We start from the raw sequence: 13,432 nt of genomic DNA, 5'->3' as shown, positions 1-13,432 counted from the left end.
ATCAGTGGGTCATATGCTTGGGAGATGTTTATATCCTGGCATATATCCCGGGGTGGAGGAGAGTAGAGATAAAGGAATTTCCAAAAGAATTTTTTAAAAATACTTTATTTGAGAGAGAGAGAGTGAGTGAGAGAGCACAAGCCAGGGAAGGGTAGAGGGAGAGGGAGAGCAGGCTCCCGCTGAGCAGGGAGCCTGAGGCAGGACTCCATCCCAGGACCCTGGGATCATTGTCTGAACTGAAGGCAGATGCTTAGCCAACTGAGCCACCCAGGCACCTCCCTCAAAGGAACTTGTATATGTTGAAGTAGATTTACAGGATCCTGGAGGGTTGTGCTAAAATTGCCTTTTGTCCTTAGCAAAGTATTAACATGGAGGCAGTTGAGTCCCTAGAGGAAGATAGTACACTGTTTGAAGGACTTGTCAATGGGCTGTAGGTAGTAAGGAAATTTAATAATTTTTCTTCTCCCTTTGTTTCCCACATCAGACCTGCTGCATCCACTGTGAAAACAAGTCAAAGCCTTTTATTCTAGGAATACAAACCAGGGCAAAATTTTTATCACAAGAGAAATGAAAAACAAGGAAAATCTGTGAGCTCTCAGGAGGGAGTGGCAGGGTGGGTTGCAGTGTTGTTGACTGAAACAGAACTGACACAGGACTTGTGCCTTCCTGGGAAAGAGGTCCAGTCCCCTGTCCAAATAATTGCCACCCTCCAGACATTTTCTTCATGCTACATCTAGGAATCCGGAGGCCTCATTTTCTGATTGTGCGAAGACAGGCTTAGAATGATGGGACTTGCTCAAGGCCTTGAGACTTAAAGCCAAGATTCCTGTAAGCCCTAATTAATATGAAAGCTCTTAAAATGAGAATGGAGAGAAGAAGGAGGTGAGTAGGAGGGAGGTGATGGAGAAGGAGGTGTCACGTGCTCCTTGGCAGGCTGGGGAACTGACACGTGTGGGGCAATCAGAAACCTTGCAGGGAAGGTAGGGGAGTCTGTTGAGGAAAGAGGAGATGGAGGCTGGGGCCTAGCTGGTTTATTTTCAGAGCTGCTATCTTTGTCTGCATCTGCTAAATTATTAAACTGATATCACATCCTAGGGGGTGCCAGGCCAGGTTGCCAGGAAGAGACTGAAAAGGAGGGGCTGCATCTCTTGGTGAGGCCTCGAATCTTCTAGGCTGGGACTGGGATGCAAGCAGACTCCTCAGGCCTTGACCTCCTGCCCCCTCCACTCAGCTGATGCAGGGGAATCCTGCCTTGGGCACTAGCTTCTGTCAGGATCTGTCTCTCTCCACTGGCTTCTGTCCTGGTAGGAGTGTGGATATAATAATGGACAGGACTAGGTGCCCAGGTGGCTCAGTGGGTTAAATTCTGCCTTCAGCTCAGGTCATGATCCCAGAGTCCTGGGATTGAGCCCCACATTGGGCTGTCTGCTCAGCGAGACTGCTTCCCTCTCTCTCTCTCTGCCTGCCTCTCTGCTACTTGTGATCTCTCTCTGTCAAATAAATAAATAAAATCTTAAAAAAAAATAATGGACAGGACTCTAGAGCTGCTTCACAGACAGATATGACGAGCTCGTGGGACCTTGGACAAATCCTTGCATCCGTGTCCTTGTCGATGCTGGGGGTATAGTCCAGTCCATTCCCTAGAGCCTGAAGGTCACAGACAAGAAGTACCTTTCTCATGGCCGCATAGCTGGGAACAGACTGAGCTTCAATTCAGACTGAAGTCTCTCTAATTCCAGATGCCTTTCCCTTCCCTTCCTATTCTTTTAATTTAATATGTTCTTTCTCATTTTTTCTATAAAATGAATGTATGACTTTTATAAGATCAGAAAAGCCAGTAATCATTATAGTTTAAAAACCTGTTTCCTAATTCCAAATGTCATGTTTGCCAGACTGGCTGTGTCCTTACAAGTGGTTGCTTATGGCCCTGTCCACTCCCAGGAGCAGGAGTGCAGGCCAGTTAAGGACTCTGGGAAGGAAGCTTGCAGGTGCCAAAGGTCTCTCACCTCTGGTCCTGTGTACACAGTTTCCCTTCCTCCCTTCCTGTCCCCGCCCCCGCCCCCACCCCCATTTGACTCGATTTGACTCATCCTTCCAGTCTCAGTTTAAATATCATCTCCTGCAGGAAACTCTCCTGACCCCCTCCCCACCCAGCTGGGCTCAGTGTCTGTTCTATGTCCCCATAGTCCCTGTGTCCCCCCCCATCCCAGTAGATATCTCACTCAAATGCCATCACCCGGTTGTGTCCCCTCGACTAGACTGTGTGTTCCCTAAGAGCAGAGTCCCATCTGATCATGGCTGTACCTCCAGCAGTCAGCCTGACAAAGAGATAATGATCAAAAATTTTTAAAAAATTTTATTTATTAACTTGTGAGAGAGAGAGGGAGCACAAGGGGGCAGGGCAGAGGGAGAATCGGAGCCCGAAGCTGGTAATCCCAGGACTCTGAGCAAAAGGCAGACATTTAACCAACTGAGCCACCCAGGTGCCCCTCAAATTTGTTGAATGAGAGGAAGGAAGGAAGGGAGAGGGCGAGGAAGGAAAGAAAGAAGGGAAAGAGGTTTCTACATTCTTAACAAGCGCTACCCTTACATTATTTTTCAACTCAAATAAATATTTATTGACTGTCTTATGGGGTCAGGCACTCTACTTAACTTAAGGTGATTCTAATGATAAGTAAAACTGACCTAGGGAGAGAGACTGTTGAACAAGTAAACAAATATATATACATAACCTGCGGGAAGTGCCATAGAGAATAGGAACACAGGACAGATCAGAATTACAGGGAGGTGAAGGATGACTTTGGAGTGGGTCAGATCCATGTTTGAATTCGTTCTTGGCTACTCATCTGCTGTTTGGTCTTGGGCAAACCTCTTCACTTCCCTGGGCTTTGGTTTCTTTTTCTTTCTTTTTTTTTTTTTTCTAAAGATTTTATTTATTTGACAGAGATCACAAGTAGGCAGAGCGAGAGGAAGGGAAGCAGGCTCCTGGCTGAGCAGAGAGTCAGATGCTGGGCTTGATCCCAGGACCCTGGGTACATGACCTGAGCCGAAGGCAGAGGCTTTAACCCACTGAGCCACCCAGGCGGCCCTAGGCTTTGGTTTCTTATCAGGAAGAAGAGGTTGCTGATGCCTGTCTCTACGGGATGCCGTGAGGATATAGAGAACATTCATCTATTCAATAAATATGGGTTGAGTATCTCCTATTGAGAGAAACAACTTGCCCAAATGGGCGATCTGTGTGGGATTTGAACTCAGGTCTGGCTGGGTCTTTGGATTTGGGTGATGATGGGGGGCAAATTCTAGTCTTATTCCCCTTGATTTGTCCCCCAGAAGTTGGGAGCAGTGATCTGTCTGATGATGAGCCAAGCTTTCTCACCCACAAGTCCCCCTCATTCAGTCTAAGGCACTGAAAGAACAAAGAGAACACAGGAGCGGGGGAGGGTCCTCCGTCCTCCTCCTCCACAGGAATTCCTCCTCCTGGACATCAAGTGAGTGCTGCTCCCACATCAGCTTCCTCTTCAGGCTGGGGCAGTAGTCACACTGGTTACACCTTTTTGGCAAGTCCTCCTGAGTCTAAGGTTTGCTGGGGTTCCTCCCAATCAGTCTCAGAACTGGTTCCTGGACCCTCCAATCCCTGCCCTGCCCACAACAGACACCTCCCATCTCTCATGGCATCTTGGAGTGGATGGAAATTGAGTCAGGGCCGTGGTGTCTGGGCCAGTGTTTGGAGGTGGTAGGGCAGGGTCTCCTCTAGTTCAGAGAAAAATGGGCTGGGCTCAGTCCTATGGTTTTACCAGGGTGACTAAAGTCCCATTTAAGGAGGGTCCCTGAATGAGGGGAGACCCAGGTATCTGAGTTCCCAGAGGATATGAATGGTCCAGTTGGTCCCATTCAATGGTCCAGATTCAGCCACTGACCTGCAATATGGCCTTGGGCAAGGCACCTCTGTACCTTCTGTGTCTGTTTCCCTCCTCTGTTTCTAGATATGGGGATGCCTACCTACTGGGAGGAGCAAACAGGAACAAGGACACAGAAAGAATTTTGCACACCGTTGCACATTTCTCTGGGGCTCCTTTGAGAAAGCCGCGCCAGGCTCAGCGGCTGCGCTGTGGTTTGTTCTGCAAGCGAAGGGCTTCCTCTGTGGGGAACCAACCGGGCCAAATCTCCATCTGAACACTGGTCACTGCTCTACATTAACCTCTTCACTGACCCAGGGAGATTGGAGATGGGGTCCTGGAGAGACTTGTGACCCAAGAACCGATTCGGCCAAGCGGCAGTGTGCGGTTCGGGAAGGAGCACTGCGCAAGGAGTCAAATCTCTAGAGTTCTAGTCCAGACTCTCACTGGCACACAGTGTGGCCTCAGGCACCCCCCGCCCGACCTTTCGCTGCAAGGCGACTGGAGTCCGTGATTTCTAAGCATCAACTGCCAGAGCTTATGACTCAGGGACTAGACCAGAGAAGATGCGGTTCTCTTTCTACACCAAATCTGGGGGGAGGTGGATGGGGACCGGATGCCCTAGCTGGGCAAAGCTGGACAGAGGACCAAGGACCCTAAGGGTTAGGGCGGTATCCTGAGAAGGCGGAGCCAGGGGGGCGGGTTCAGGCATTCCAGTCTCTGATTGGCTGTGTTGCCCTTCGCTCCGCCCCGTGTTCTATAAGATGCACCCGCGGCTCGCGCGGGGGCTGCGAAGGCATCTCTCTCGCGTGCGCGGCTTCGGTCCTCCCCCTCGCGGGGGCAGCTGACCTGACCAGAGGACAGACAGGAACAGACCGCCGGGGGGCGGGGGATGCCGGGCTGCCGCATCAGCGCCTGCGGCCCGGGGGCCCAGGAAGGGACCGCGGAACCGGGGTCCCCGCCGCCGCCGCCCCGGGAGCTCCTGTCGTCCCCTCAGCCCCCGCCCCCATCTCCGACCTTGACTCCGACCCCGGCTTCGGTCTCGGCGCCGGCCGACTCGGCCCCGGCGTGGGCGGGCTCGGCGGAGGGGCAGGAGCTGCAGCGCTGGCGCCAGGGCGCTAACGGGGGCGCGGGGGTTACAGCGCCGGCAGGGGGCGCGGCGGCGGGGGCAGCCGGGGGCCGAGCGCTGGAGCTGGCCGAAGCGCGGCGGCGACTGCTGGAGGTGGAGGGCCGCCGGCGCCTGGTGTCGGAGCTGGAGAGCCGTGTGCTGCAATTGCACCGCGTCTTCTTGGCGGCCGAGCTGCGCCTGGCGCACCGCGCGGAGAGCCTGGGCCGCCTGAGCGGCGGCGTGGCGCAGGCCGAGCTCTACCTGGCGGCGCACGGCTCGCGCCTCAAGAAGGGCCCGCGCCGCGGCCGCCGGGGCCGCCCGCCTGCGCTGCTCGCCTCGGCCTTAGGGCTGGGGGGCTGTGTGCCCTGGGGTGCCGGGCGCCTGCGGCGGGGCCACGGCCCAGAGCCCGACTCGCCCTTCCGCCGAAGCCCGCCCCGCGGCCCCGCTTCCCCCCAGCGCTGACCTCAGCGTCGGGGGCCCTGGCCACCCCCGACAGGCCATCGCCGAGGGGCCGGCCGACGGATTGGGACGTTGGCTGGATGGACGGCGTCACCGACGCGGATGGACGGACTGACGAACCCCAGGAAGACACAGTCGGGGGGCCAGGGGCCCAGTAAAGGAGGCTGAGGTGCGGTCTGAGCGGCTAGTGCATCTGAGCGGGCGGGGCAGGGTGGTACCGGGCCCCGAATCTCCCTTCCCTGGGGCTTCTGGAGTCCTCTGGGTCTCCAGTAAAGCTGGCCACTTTGTAACGGCCTCTCCCAGTCCTCCCGGGGGGCGAGGTGGTAGCACCAAGTCCCCATTATAGAGTTGGGGAAATTGAAGATGCTCAGATTCCAAGAGGGGTTTGCCCGCAAACTTTTATTACCAGTCGGAGCCTGCTGCACTGCCCCAGGCCTCCTCCCCTTCCTGCCCCTCCCCGCCGTCCCCCCCCCCCCGCCCCCAACCCGCATTGCCTTTCCTGGGTCCCTTGTGGCTAAGAAGAGTCTTGCCCTTGAGACTGCTGCTTTCCGGCACTGCCCAGCTCCACACCTTCGGGGAGGACAGAATAAACAGGTCCCAGAATGGGGTGGGGTGCTGGGCCAGCGATGGACCACTAAATTCTCTCCTAAGCCCCTGTTTCCCATTTGGAGGGGGTGGCATCTCAGAGAGGTTATGGATTTGTTTCCATCATACTTAGACCCTTCCACTTCTAGGAGACAGATCTTTTCTCATCGTCTCAAGTAGTTTTGCCAAAAGTAACTTAGATAACCAGGGTGAGGTGTTTGGTAACTGCCTAAGGCCTCACCTGCTCTCCTAGGGGACCCCCTCCCAACCTGTCTCTAAGATGGCTTTGCCAGGGATGGAGCCAGGTTACATCCTTTAACAAGCCCCAAGGGGGCAGGTATGTCATTTGCTTCTAGAAAGGGGGGCCTTAAAGGGCCAGACCTGAAATGAGATTGACTTCTCTTCCTGTCCACGTGCCCTTCAGGACCCCCCCAGCTATGAATTGCCTGGCTGCTGCTTTGCTGCTCATCAGCTGATTGGACTGCAGCCTCCCTTGTCAGTCTGTGAAGTGGTTGTCCTCAGCTCTGGAAAGGGCTGTATGTAGTGAGGTTAACACAGGGAGAGGTCTGTCTTCTTCCCCCCTAAGTCACAGCAGGAATGGTTTATTCTTTCAAATCACACCTAGAAACAGGCACTGCTTTTGCTGCTGGAGCTTGGAGCTAATTTAAAGTCCTCATTTTACAGAGTGGCAAGGTCACATGCCAGCTCTGGACAGAACTAGGTCCCAGGCCTGTGTGTGTCTTTCCCATGGTGTCTCCTTCCTGCCCAGGGGCAGGGGCTACAGGGAGCTGGTGTCCAGCCTGTCTGCTGTGGTACCTAGAACAACTCTGCCTCCTCTCTGGGCCAGATTCCTCAGTCCCTCTCTGGACATAGCTGTCCTTCCTCATGTCAGGGTTCGGGAATAGGGGAAAGGGGGTAGGATGAGAACGTCAGAGTCATAGGAATCTGGTTTAATCCTAGAGTCTTGAGGGTCAGGTGCATTGCCCCGGGGGCCCTCACCTGACTCTCTTTAGCCCTTCTTCTTCTTCTTCTTCCTCTCCTCGGGTACAAATTTTGGGGCTGGTTTCTAACATGCAGATCTTTCCAAACCTCATTCTTAGCTGGAGTAGGGAAGTCCAGGAGGAGGTCTCAAGGAATCTGAGAGAGCATGGGGACCAGGAGAGCAATGAGGGGCCCTAGCATCCTCTGGCCTCCGTGGAGAGGGAGAACCTTCTGAAGCTACTCAGCTCATTCAGGGTCTAGAGGCCCAGAGAGAACAAGGACTTTTTGGAGGTGACAGTGAGAAGCTCCAGCTGCAACGCTGGGCTGCAGCCAGGACTGGTGGTTTTCTGCGGGAGATGGGTTTTCTACGGGAGAGGGATGCTTGGTCCAGAGAAGCTTTTAGCTAGTGGTGTAAAGTGCTCTGTGCCATCAGTATTGCCTTTCTCTGGGATTTAGCATCATCCGCTTTGTCCTGATTTGGAGAGGGGGTAGGGAATGAGGGATTAGAGACAGCTCTTGATGGAGAAAGTGATGCATGTGTGTGGGAGATGGAGATTCGTCCTAGTGTCACAGGCAGCCCTGTCCCCCTCCCCCCTTCTAGATGTTCCACTGCCTTTCACCAAGGGCCTTGACCTGGGGAATACAGTGCTCAGTGACTTGAACCTCAGCTCATGGTTCAGTGCTCTGCCCACTACTCCTCAGCCAACTAACAAAGGTCATTTTCCCACCCCTGTCTGAGCCTCCTAGCCCCCTCTAGGAGGCTCCGTTTTCTCCTCAGTCAACAAGCACTAGTATCTACTCAGTCCAGGGGTTCAAGAAGCGGCATGGATTTCAGAGGGTCTCTGCTTTTTTAAGGGTTCCAGCCTTCATCTAGGCAGCCTTCCCTAGCAATCACTATCCCAGGGGACCCTCTGGGGCTGGGCAATTTGTGTTGTTAGAGGGCTATTTTTAGGCCTTCACAAATAACTGTAGTTCCTGGGTCTGGTGACTGACACCCTCCCAGCCCTCCCCCGCTTCCTGAAACACTTTCTTGATGGTCCCAGTGCTGGGGGTCTTGAGAACTTCGATGGTCAGCATGGAATCTGGGGTTTCAGCGAGGGGAAATGAGAACAGGAGCCCTTCTTCTGGCCAGGTTTTGGGGCTGAGAGAGAGTTCAGTGTTTTAATTTAGAACTTGCCCTTCCCCTGGACGAGCCCTTCCCTTTTTTGGAGGGCCCTAGCCCAGTGAAGGCATCTCTGGGTGGTGCCACCAGAGGGCAGTGTGGGGCTGCTTCCCGGGGCTTGGCGTGGCCTGGAGCAGGCTTGGTCCCCGGGGTCCGCACCCCCGACCGCCCCCCTCTGGTCCTGCCTAGCCTTCCTAGGCCTTGAGTTAAGGGTCTGGCAGAATGAGCGGGGCGTGGCGGTCGTTCGGAGAAACACGTAAGGTTGGGTCCGTGGTTGGGCCCGACCCGGACTTCAGGAGGAAGGTTCATCAAGGAAGAGTTTCTGGAAATAAGGTTGCCCCTGTTGGCGGTCTCCGTCTGATTTGTTACACTGATAACTGATCAGAATACCGCATTCTGCAGCCATCTGGGGACCACGGTGACTTCCTAGAGCTCAGGCTTAAACAGGTCACAACTGCGGTGCTCCAAACCTGTAGCGGGCAGTCTCAAGGAGGAATCCGCCCCCGCACCCTCCTCCCCCCACAGACACTCCCCCCCCCCCCCCCCCCCCCCCGCCCCAGGTCCCTAGAGAAAACCCAATAGCCCAGTGTTCTCAGAGATAAAAGAGGCTCTTGCTCTACAGCCCCGAGGAGGGGGAAAGTCAGGGAAATCTCCAGCCTATTTCTTCCTGCATTAGTGCTTGGCCTAAGCCCGGCCAGGTTTCTTGGTTCTGGAATATATTAACCATCTCCACGCTAGGCAATATGCTGAACACTTTATCTGTTTTATTCCTCCCAGCTACTCTGCAAAGTAGGGGTTACTGTCCCCATTTCCATGGATGAGGAAACTGGGGATCAGGTAGGGCAGATGACTTGCCTAAGGACCTAGAACCTGTAAATGAGGGGTCCTTTAAACATTATGTGGCTTTTCATTTACCAGGATAGTAAGGGCTCCATTTGAGGGGCTTTCTGGGGTAATACCCTTTATGTCTGAGTACCGTGGCCCCTGGTCCTCAGATCTGGGAGGGATGTGATGAAATGCTGGAAGGGTGGCAGAAGGTGTACCCGCCCTCCCCAATCACCACCGCCAAGGTCTGGGCACACCCCCAGAAGCTAGCTCCTGTCCCTGGTTGTCTGGGCTCTGGGGGGGTGAGTCAGGTTGAGTCAGCACACCTACCTTAAGGCAAGGGCAGGCCAGTGATGCTCAGAGCCTGGGCTTGCCTTGGAGGGCTACCTCCTCCCTGAACACCTGGCTGGAAGGTTTCATGCCAAGGAGAGTAGAGAGCCTGGGATGGCAGGGGAGGAGGGTGACAGGCTCCATGGTGAGGGCAGAAAGCGCCTCAAGCTTGGAATAAGACAGATCTGGGATTCAGTGTTTGCCTATAACTTCTCAGCTGGAAGAAGTTGGACAAATGACTTCCCTTCTCTGGGCCAGTTGTGTGTGTGTGTGTGTGTGTGTGTGTGTGTGTGTGTGTGTGTGTGTGTTTGGAGAGCTGGAGAGAGGATAATGTCACTTTGGGGCTTTGCTTTCCCAGAGCATCACCATATCAGGAATCCCTGGAATGATCCTTCTCCCCCCACCCTGGGCCCTGGGGAACTCCATAAGGGGAGAGGTGGAGGAGGGGCAGGCTTTTCTTCCCAGGAACATTCCATTCCAGCTGCTCAGACCAGTGGGGATCTCAGCCAAGGAAAAAGGCCCAAGGGAACCTCTGCTTACCCCAAGAGCCCCCACCTCTTCCAGGACGGGAGCCATGGAGCCCTGCTCCATAATATTATCCTGTACCTTGTCTCCACAATGGGCCCTCTTGACGCAGACGTTGAAGGGTTTGGGTGAGGCTGGTCACTGTGGGAAGGAGGTAATTAAAGCTCTTGAAATTATTCTTTCCAGCTCCTCCCAGTTCCTCAGAGCCTCCACTCTACGGATCTGGACTCCTGGATTGAGCTCCTGCCCTAGGCATCTCCTTCAAGAAGACATCCCACAACCCTACCCAACCGAATTGATCTCATACAATCTTGGCACTGTCCTCCCTTCACAGAGGCCTTGCACTCAACCATGGCAAGGTGCTGGGTTCTGGGGAAGGTTCCTGTACTCTTGAGTTTTCTTACCTAAGCCACATTTGATTTTGGCTGACACTGTATGCTTGGAAATGTTACGACAGGTCCTCTGAGATGCAATCAGATTATTTAAGAAAGGAGCAAACATTTCTAATGTGAACATGAAAAGGATTTCTTTTTAAATATAGTCGTCGTCCTTAAGTCACAGTGCAGCTGGGGTCTGCATTTTGGTCAATGTCATGGCTTCTCACTCTGACAATGCTGGGAGGCCTATTTGAGAGGAAACATTGGTCTGAGAAATCCCTGCTTCCCTGCCCCACTGTCCTTATCCTCTCTGACTAGGGAGTGGCTGTGGACTCTCAGAAAGATGGCCTGCTGCTGGCTCAGGGGGAGGGGCACCTCTTCCTCAGGGAGACACAGTGGCAACATAAAAATTGGAAGCAAAGTTTAAAATGAAAAAAAGGGAGCGTATTTATTCAAATATCCTGATAAAAGGGAAGGGGGGCACATTTACTCACACACAACCCAGAACTTGTATTATTCGCGAAATGAATGTCTCTTGAATCAGTCTCCTGATTTATACATTCAGGAAGAATAAATTTCATTAATGTGAGACAAAGGCATGTGATTTTGAGGTTTGCTTTGCAAGTGTCCCTACTGCCTTTCCTTTGTGTGCGTCTCTCATGACTCTTTAGGTTAGCAGTTCCTTGAGGCAGTCTGGCCCTGTTGACTGACTTCCAGACTGCTTTCCCCCTGGATCTGGCTCTGAGGTGAAGGATGTGATGAGGAAGCTGGGGGAGGAGACTGGGACCCACGCAGGAAGGTGGCATCCATCTGTGATGACAGGGCAGTGTGGTGATCCGTGAAAGATTGTGTGTGACTGTGCTGGTGACCACAAGGACCTGTTTGTCTGTCAGGGCCCCAGCAGGAGGCAGAGCACCCTCAAACTGGGAAGAGATTTCAAAAGGGATTATTTCCAAAAATGTGGGCTGAAGAAAGGGACAAGGGATGGTGCCGCTCTCCAGGGCTGGCAACAGTGGGGAGCCTTTACGGTGGGGAGGGAGGGCACGGGACTGAGGGTGTAGCCATGTGGGGAGTGCCCCTGATGGGGAGCAATGGCCTTTGGTTGAGAGATGCAGCCAAGCATGGCAGCCTGGTGGGGAGGAAGCAGTCGGAATAAACACCCCATTCTCCTCCTTTCAGTCTCCTGCCCGGGCCTCTCACTGGCCAAGGCAACAGGAAGGCTGAGAACAAGGGAGTCATTGACGCACAGTCCGCAGAGGTCAGCCTTCCCGGACTCGGAGCTTGGAGGAGGGTGGAGAGCGTGGGGCTGGAGGGGCCAACACATCATATCGCTGTCTGACGGCATGTCTTCTGCTCCCTAAAAGTTCACAGCGGTGCCTCTTCTCCCTTTGGAGCTCCCCCACCCTCTGTGGCCCACAGGGGCGGGTGAACTGTGGCTAGGGAGCCCTGTGGGGTGACGGGGGTGGGCTCTCCTCCCTCAGCCTTTCCCTCTCTGGCTCTGATTCCCAGGTCTTCATTTCTGCCTGTCCTGGCGTCTGAGGTGGCTGCGGGAACTGTCCATGAGAGAACAATGCCAGCCACTGAGTCATTGTTTTTCTCACACCCAGAAACACTGCACCAGCCCCAAACACACCCACAGGCGCACCTGCTGCCACCATGGGCCTCTGGCATCGTCACCCCAAGCCACGGCTGGTGTCATGTACATCAAGAAAATGTACCTCTCCCCACACTGCTCCGCTGCCCTCCCCAAAATGGTCAATGCGCAGAAGTACAAACCGTCACCTGCCAAACACGCCTCATCACGTATGTGGGCGGGGGCAGGAGGCCCTGCTCACCCACATGGAATCAGAGCGGAGGGGCCGGAAGGGCACAGGGGTTGACAGGAACATACCCACACTTCCCTGACCTCTCCAGCACCAGCTTCCTTGTCTGTAAAAGTGGAAATAATCGCTCTTCTCTCAAGGATGAAGTGGGAGGTAGCGACCGTGAAGACTTCAGCTTAGTGCTTGACCCCGAGAGAAGACTCCAGAAAGGGCAGCTGCTCCTGGGAGCTCCAGGCTCATGCTCTCCCACATCTTACACCTGTGCGTGTCGCAGCGGCAAGAGTGTGCATGCCTGTGCAAGGCCGGCCAGACACCCTCAGGCACACGCGCCCTCCCCCGGACATGCCTGCTGGTTGTATGTGCCCAAGAACAGATTCCCTCTGCCCGGAAGCTCTCTCCCCAGACATCGCAGGGCTTGCCAGCCACTGCCTTTGTGTCTTTGTTTGATCAAATGTCACCCTCTCGATGAGGTCCGCCCTTTTTAAAGTCACGTACCCTGGCACTTCCAATCCTTTACCCTGCCACGTGCTTTGAAGCATCATTGACCTTCTAAGACTATATCATTGTTTATTTTCTGTCTACTGTATTGGAAGTGTTATCTTCACAAGAGTCGGGAATCTTGGTCTTTTGTTTTCTGATGGGTTCCTGCTCCTATTGCTTGCCTTATACACGGTGGACGTCCCCTCATGCCCAACCCAGGATCTGGGAGAAACAATCTCTCCCAAGCCCCTCGTTGGGTGGGCGCAACTAGGGTTGGGGCGGGAGGGGCTGTTTTCAGTCACCAAGCCAAGAAAGTCTTAACTACTCACCCTTCTAGCCCTTTTGAGCCCTGAGGGGACTCACTGAGCAGATGAGGTGACTGGACTCACCCAGGTCACCTGGGGCCTCCTCGGAGGCCTTGTTTTTTTCAGCCTGGATGGAACCATCAAAGCCACCACTTCAGAAACCACTAATGAGGCTGAATATGTTAAGGGCTTTGCCATCCCTGGATCAAAGGGGCTGGGTAAACAGTGGGCAGCGTCCAGGCCAGTGACTGGCCGATGGCCCGAGGGAAGAGCTCCCGGGGAGCCTGGTATGGCCCCCAGCTGGGTTTGGAAAGGAGACCCTGCCCTTCTAGGGGACCCGTTTAGAACAGGCCAGGGTGTGCCCATTGCACTTGGGAGTAAGAGAGGACGGATGGAACCTTCCTCTCAGGTAGGGAGGCCAAACCTGGGCTCTTGCTCTGGAGCACGCTAGAAGTCCCTGAGTCTCGGTGGCCACCGCTGAAGGGCTCTCCAGTCCACATTCACTCAGCTTGTCCTCCACCGGCTTCCTGAGAAGGACTGGGGTTGGGTGGGCCAAGGGTCAAGAAGCCCTGAGCA

The 13,432-nt window shown here is 54.4% G+C and overlaps 1 protein-coding gene across 1 annotated transcript; it reads left to right on the top strand.

The window, feature by feature from the left end:
• Nucleotides 1-4,687: 4,687 nt before the first annotated feature.
• Nucleotides 4,688-10,843, top strand: TRNP1 (TMF1 regulated nuclear protein 1). The gene is made up of 2 exons (XM_045998867.1): nucleotides 4,688-5,632; nucleotides 10,058-10,843. Exon 1 carries the CDS (start codon nucleotides 4,789-4,791, stop codon nucleotides 5,464-5,466), a length of 678 nt encoding a protein of 225 aa, XP_045854823.1. The 5' UTR covers nucleotides 4,688-4,788; the 3' UTR covers nucleotides 5,467-5,632; nucleotides 10,058-10,843.
• The last annotated feature ends 2,589 nt before the right edge of the window (nucleotides 10,844-13,432 follow it).

This window comes from Meles meles, chromosome 1, assembly GCF_922984935.1.
Source record: "Meles meles chromosome 1, mMelMel3.1 paternal haplotype, whole genome shotgun sequence".
In the NCBI taxonomy this organism is placed as follows: Eukaryota; Metazoa; Chordata; class Mammalia; order Carnivora; family Mustelidae; genus Meles; species Meles meles.
Note: the sequence above shows the minus strand (reverse complement) of the source record. Positions and strands in the feature narration are given on the sequence as shown.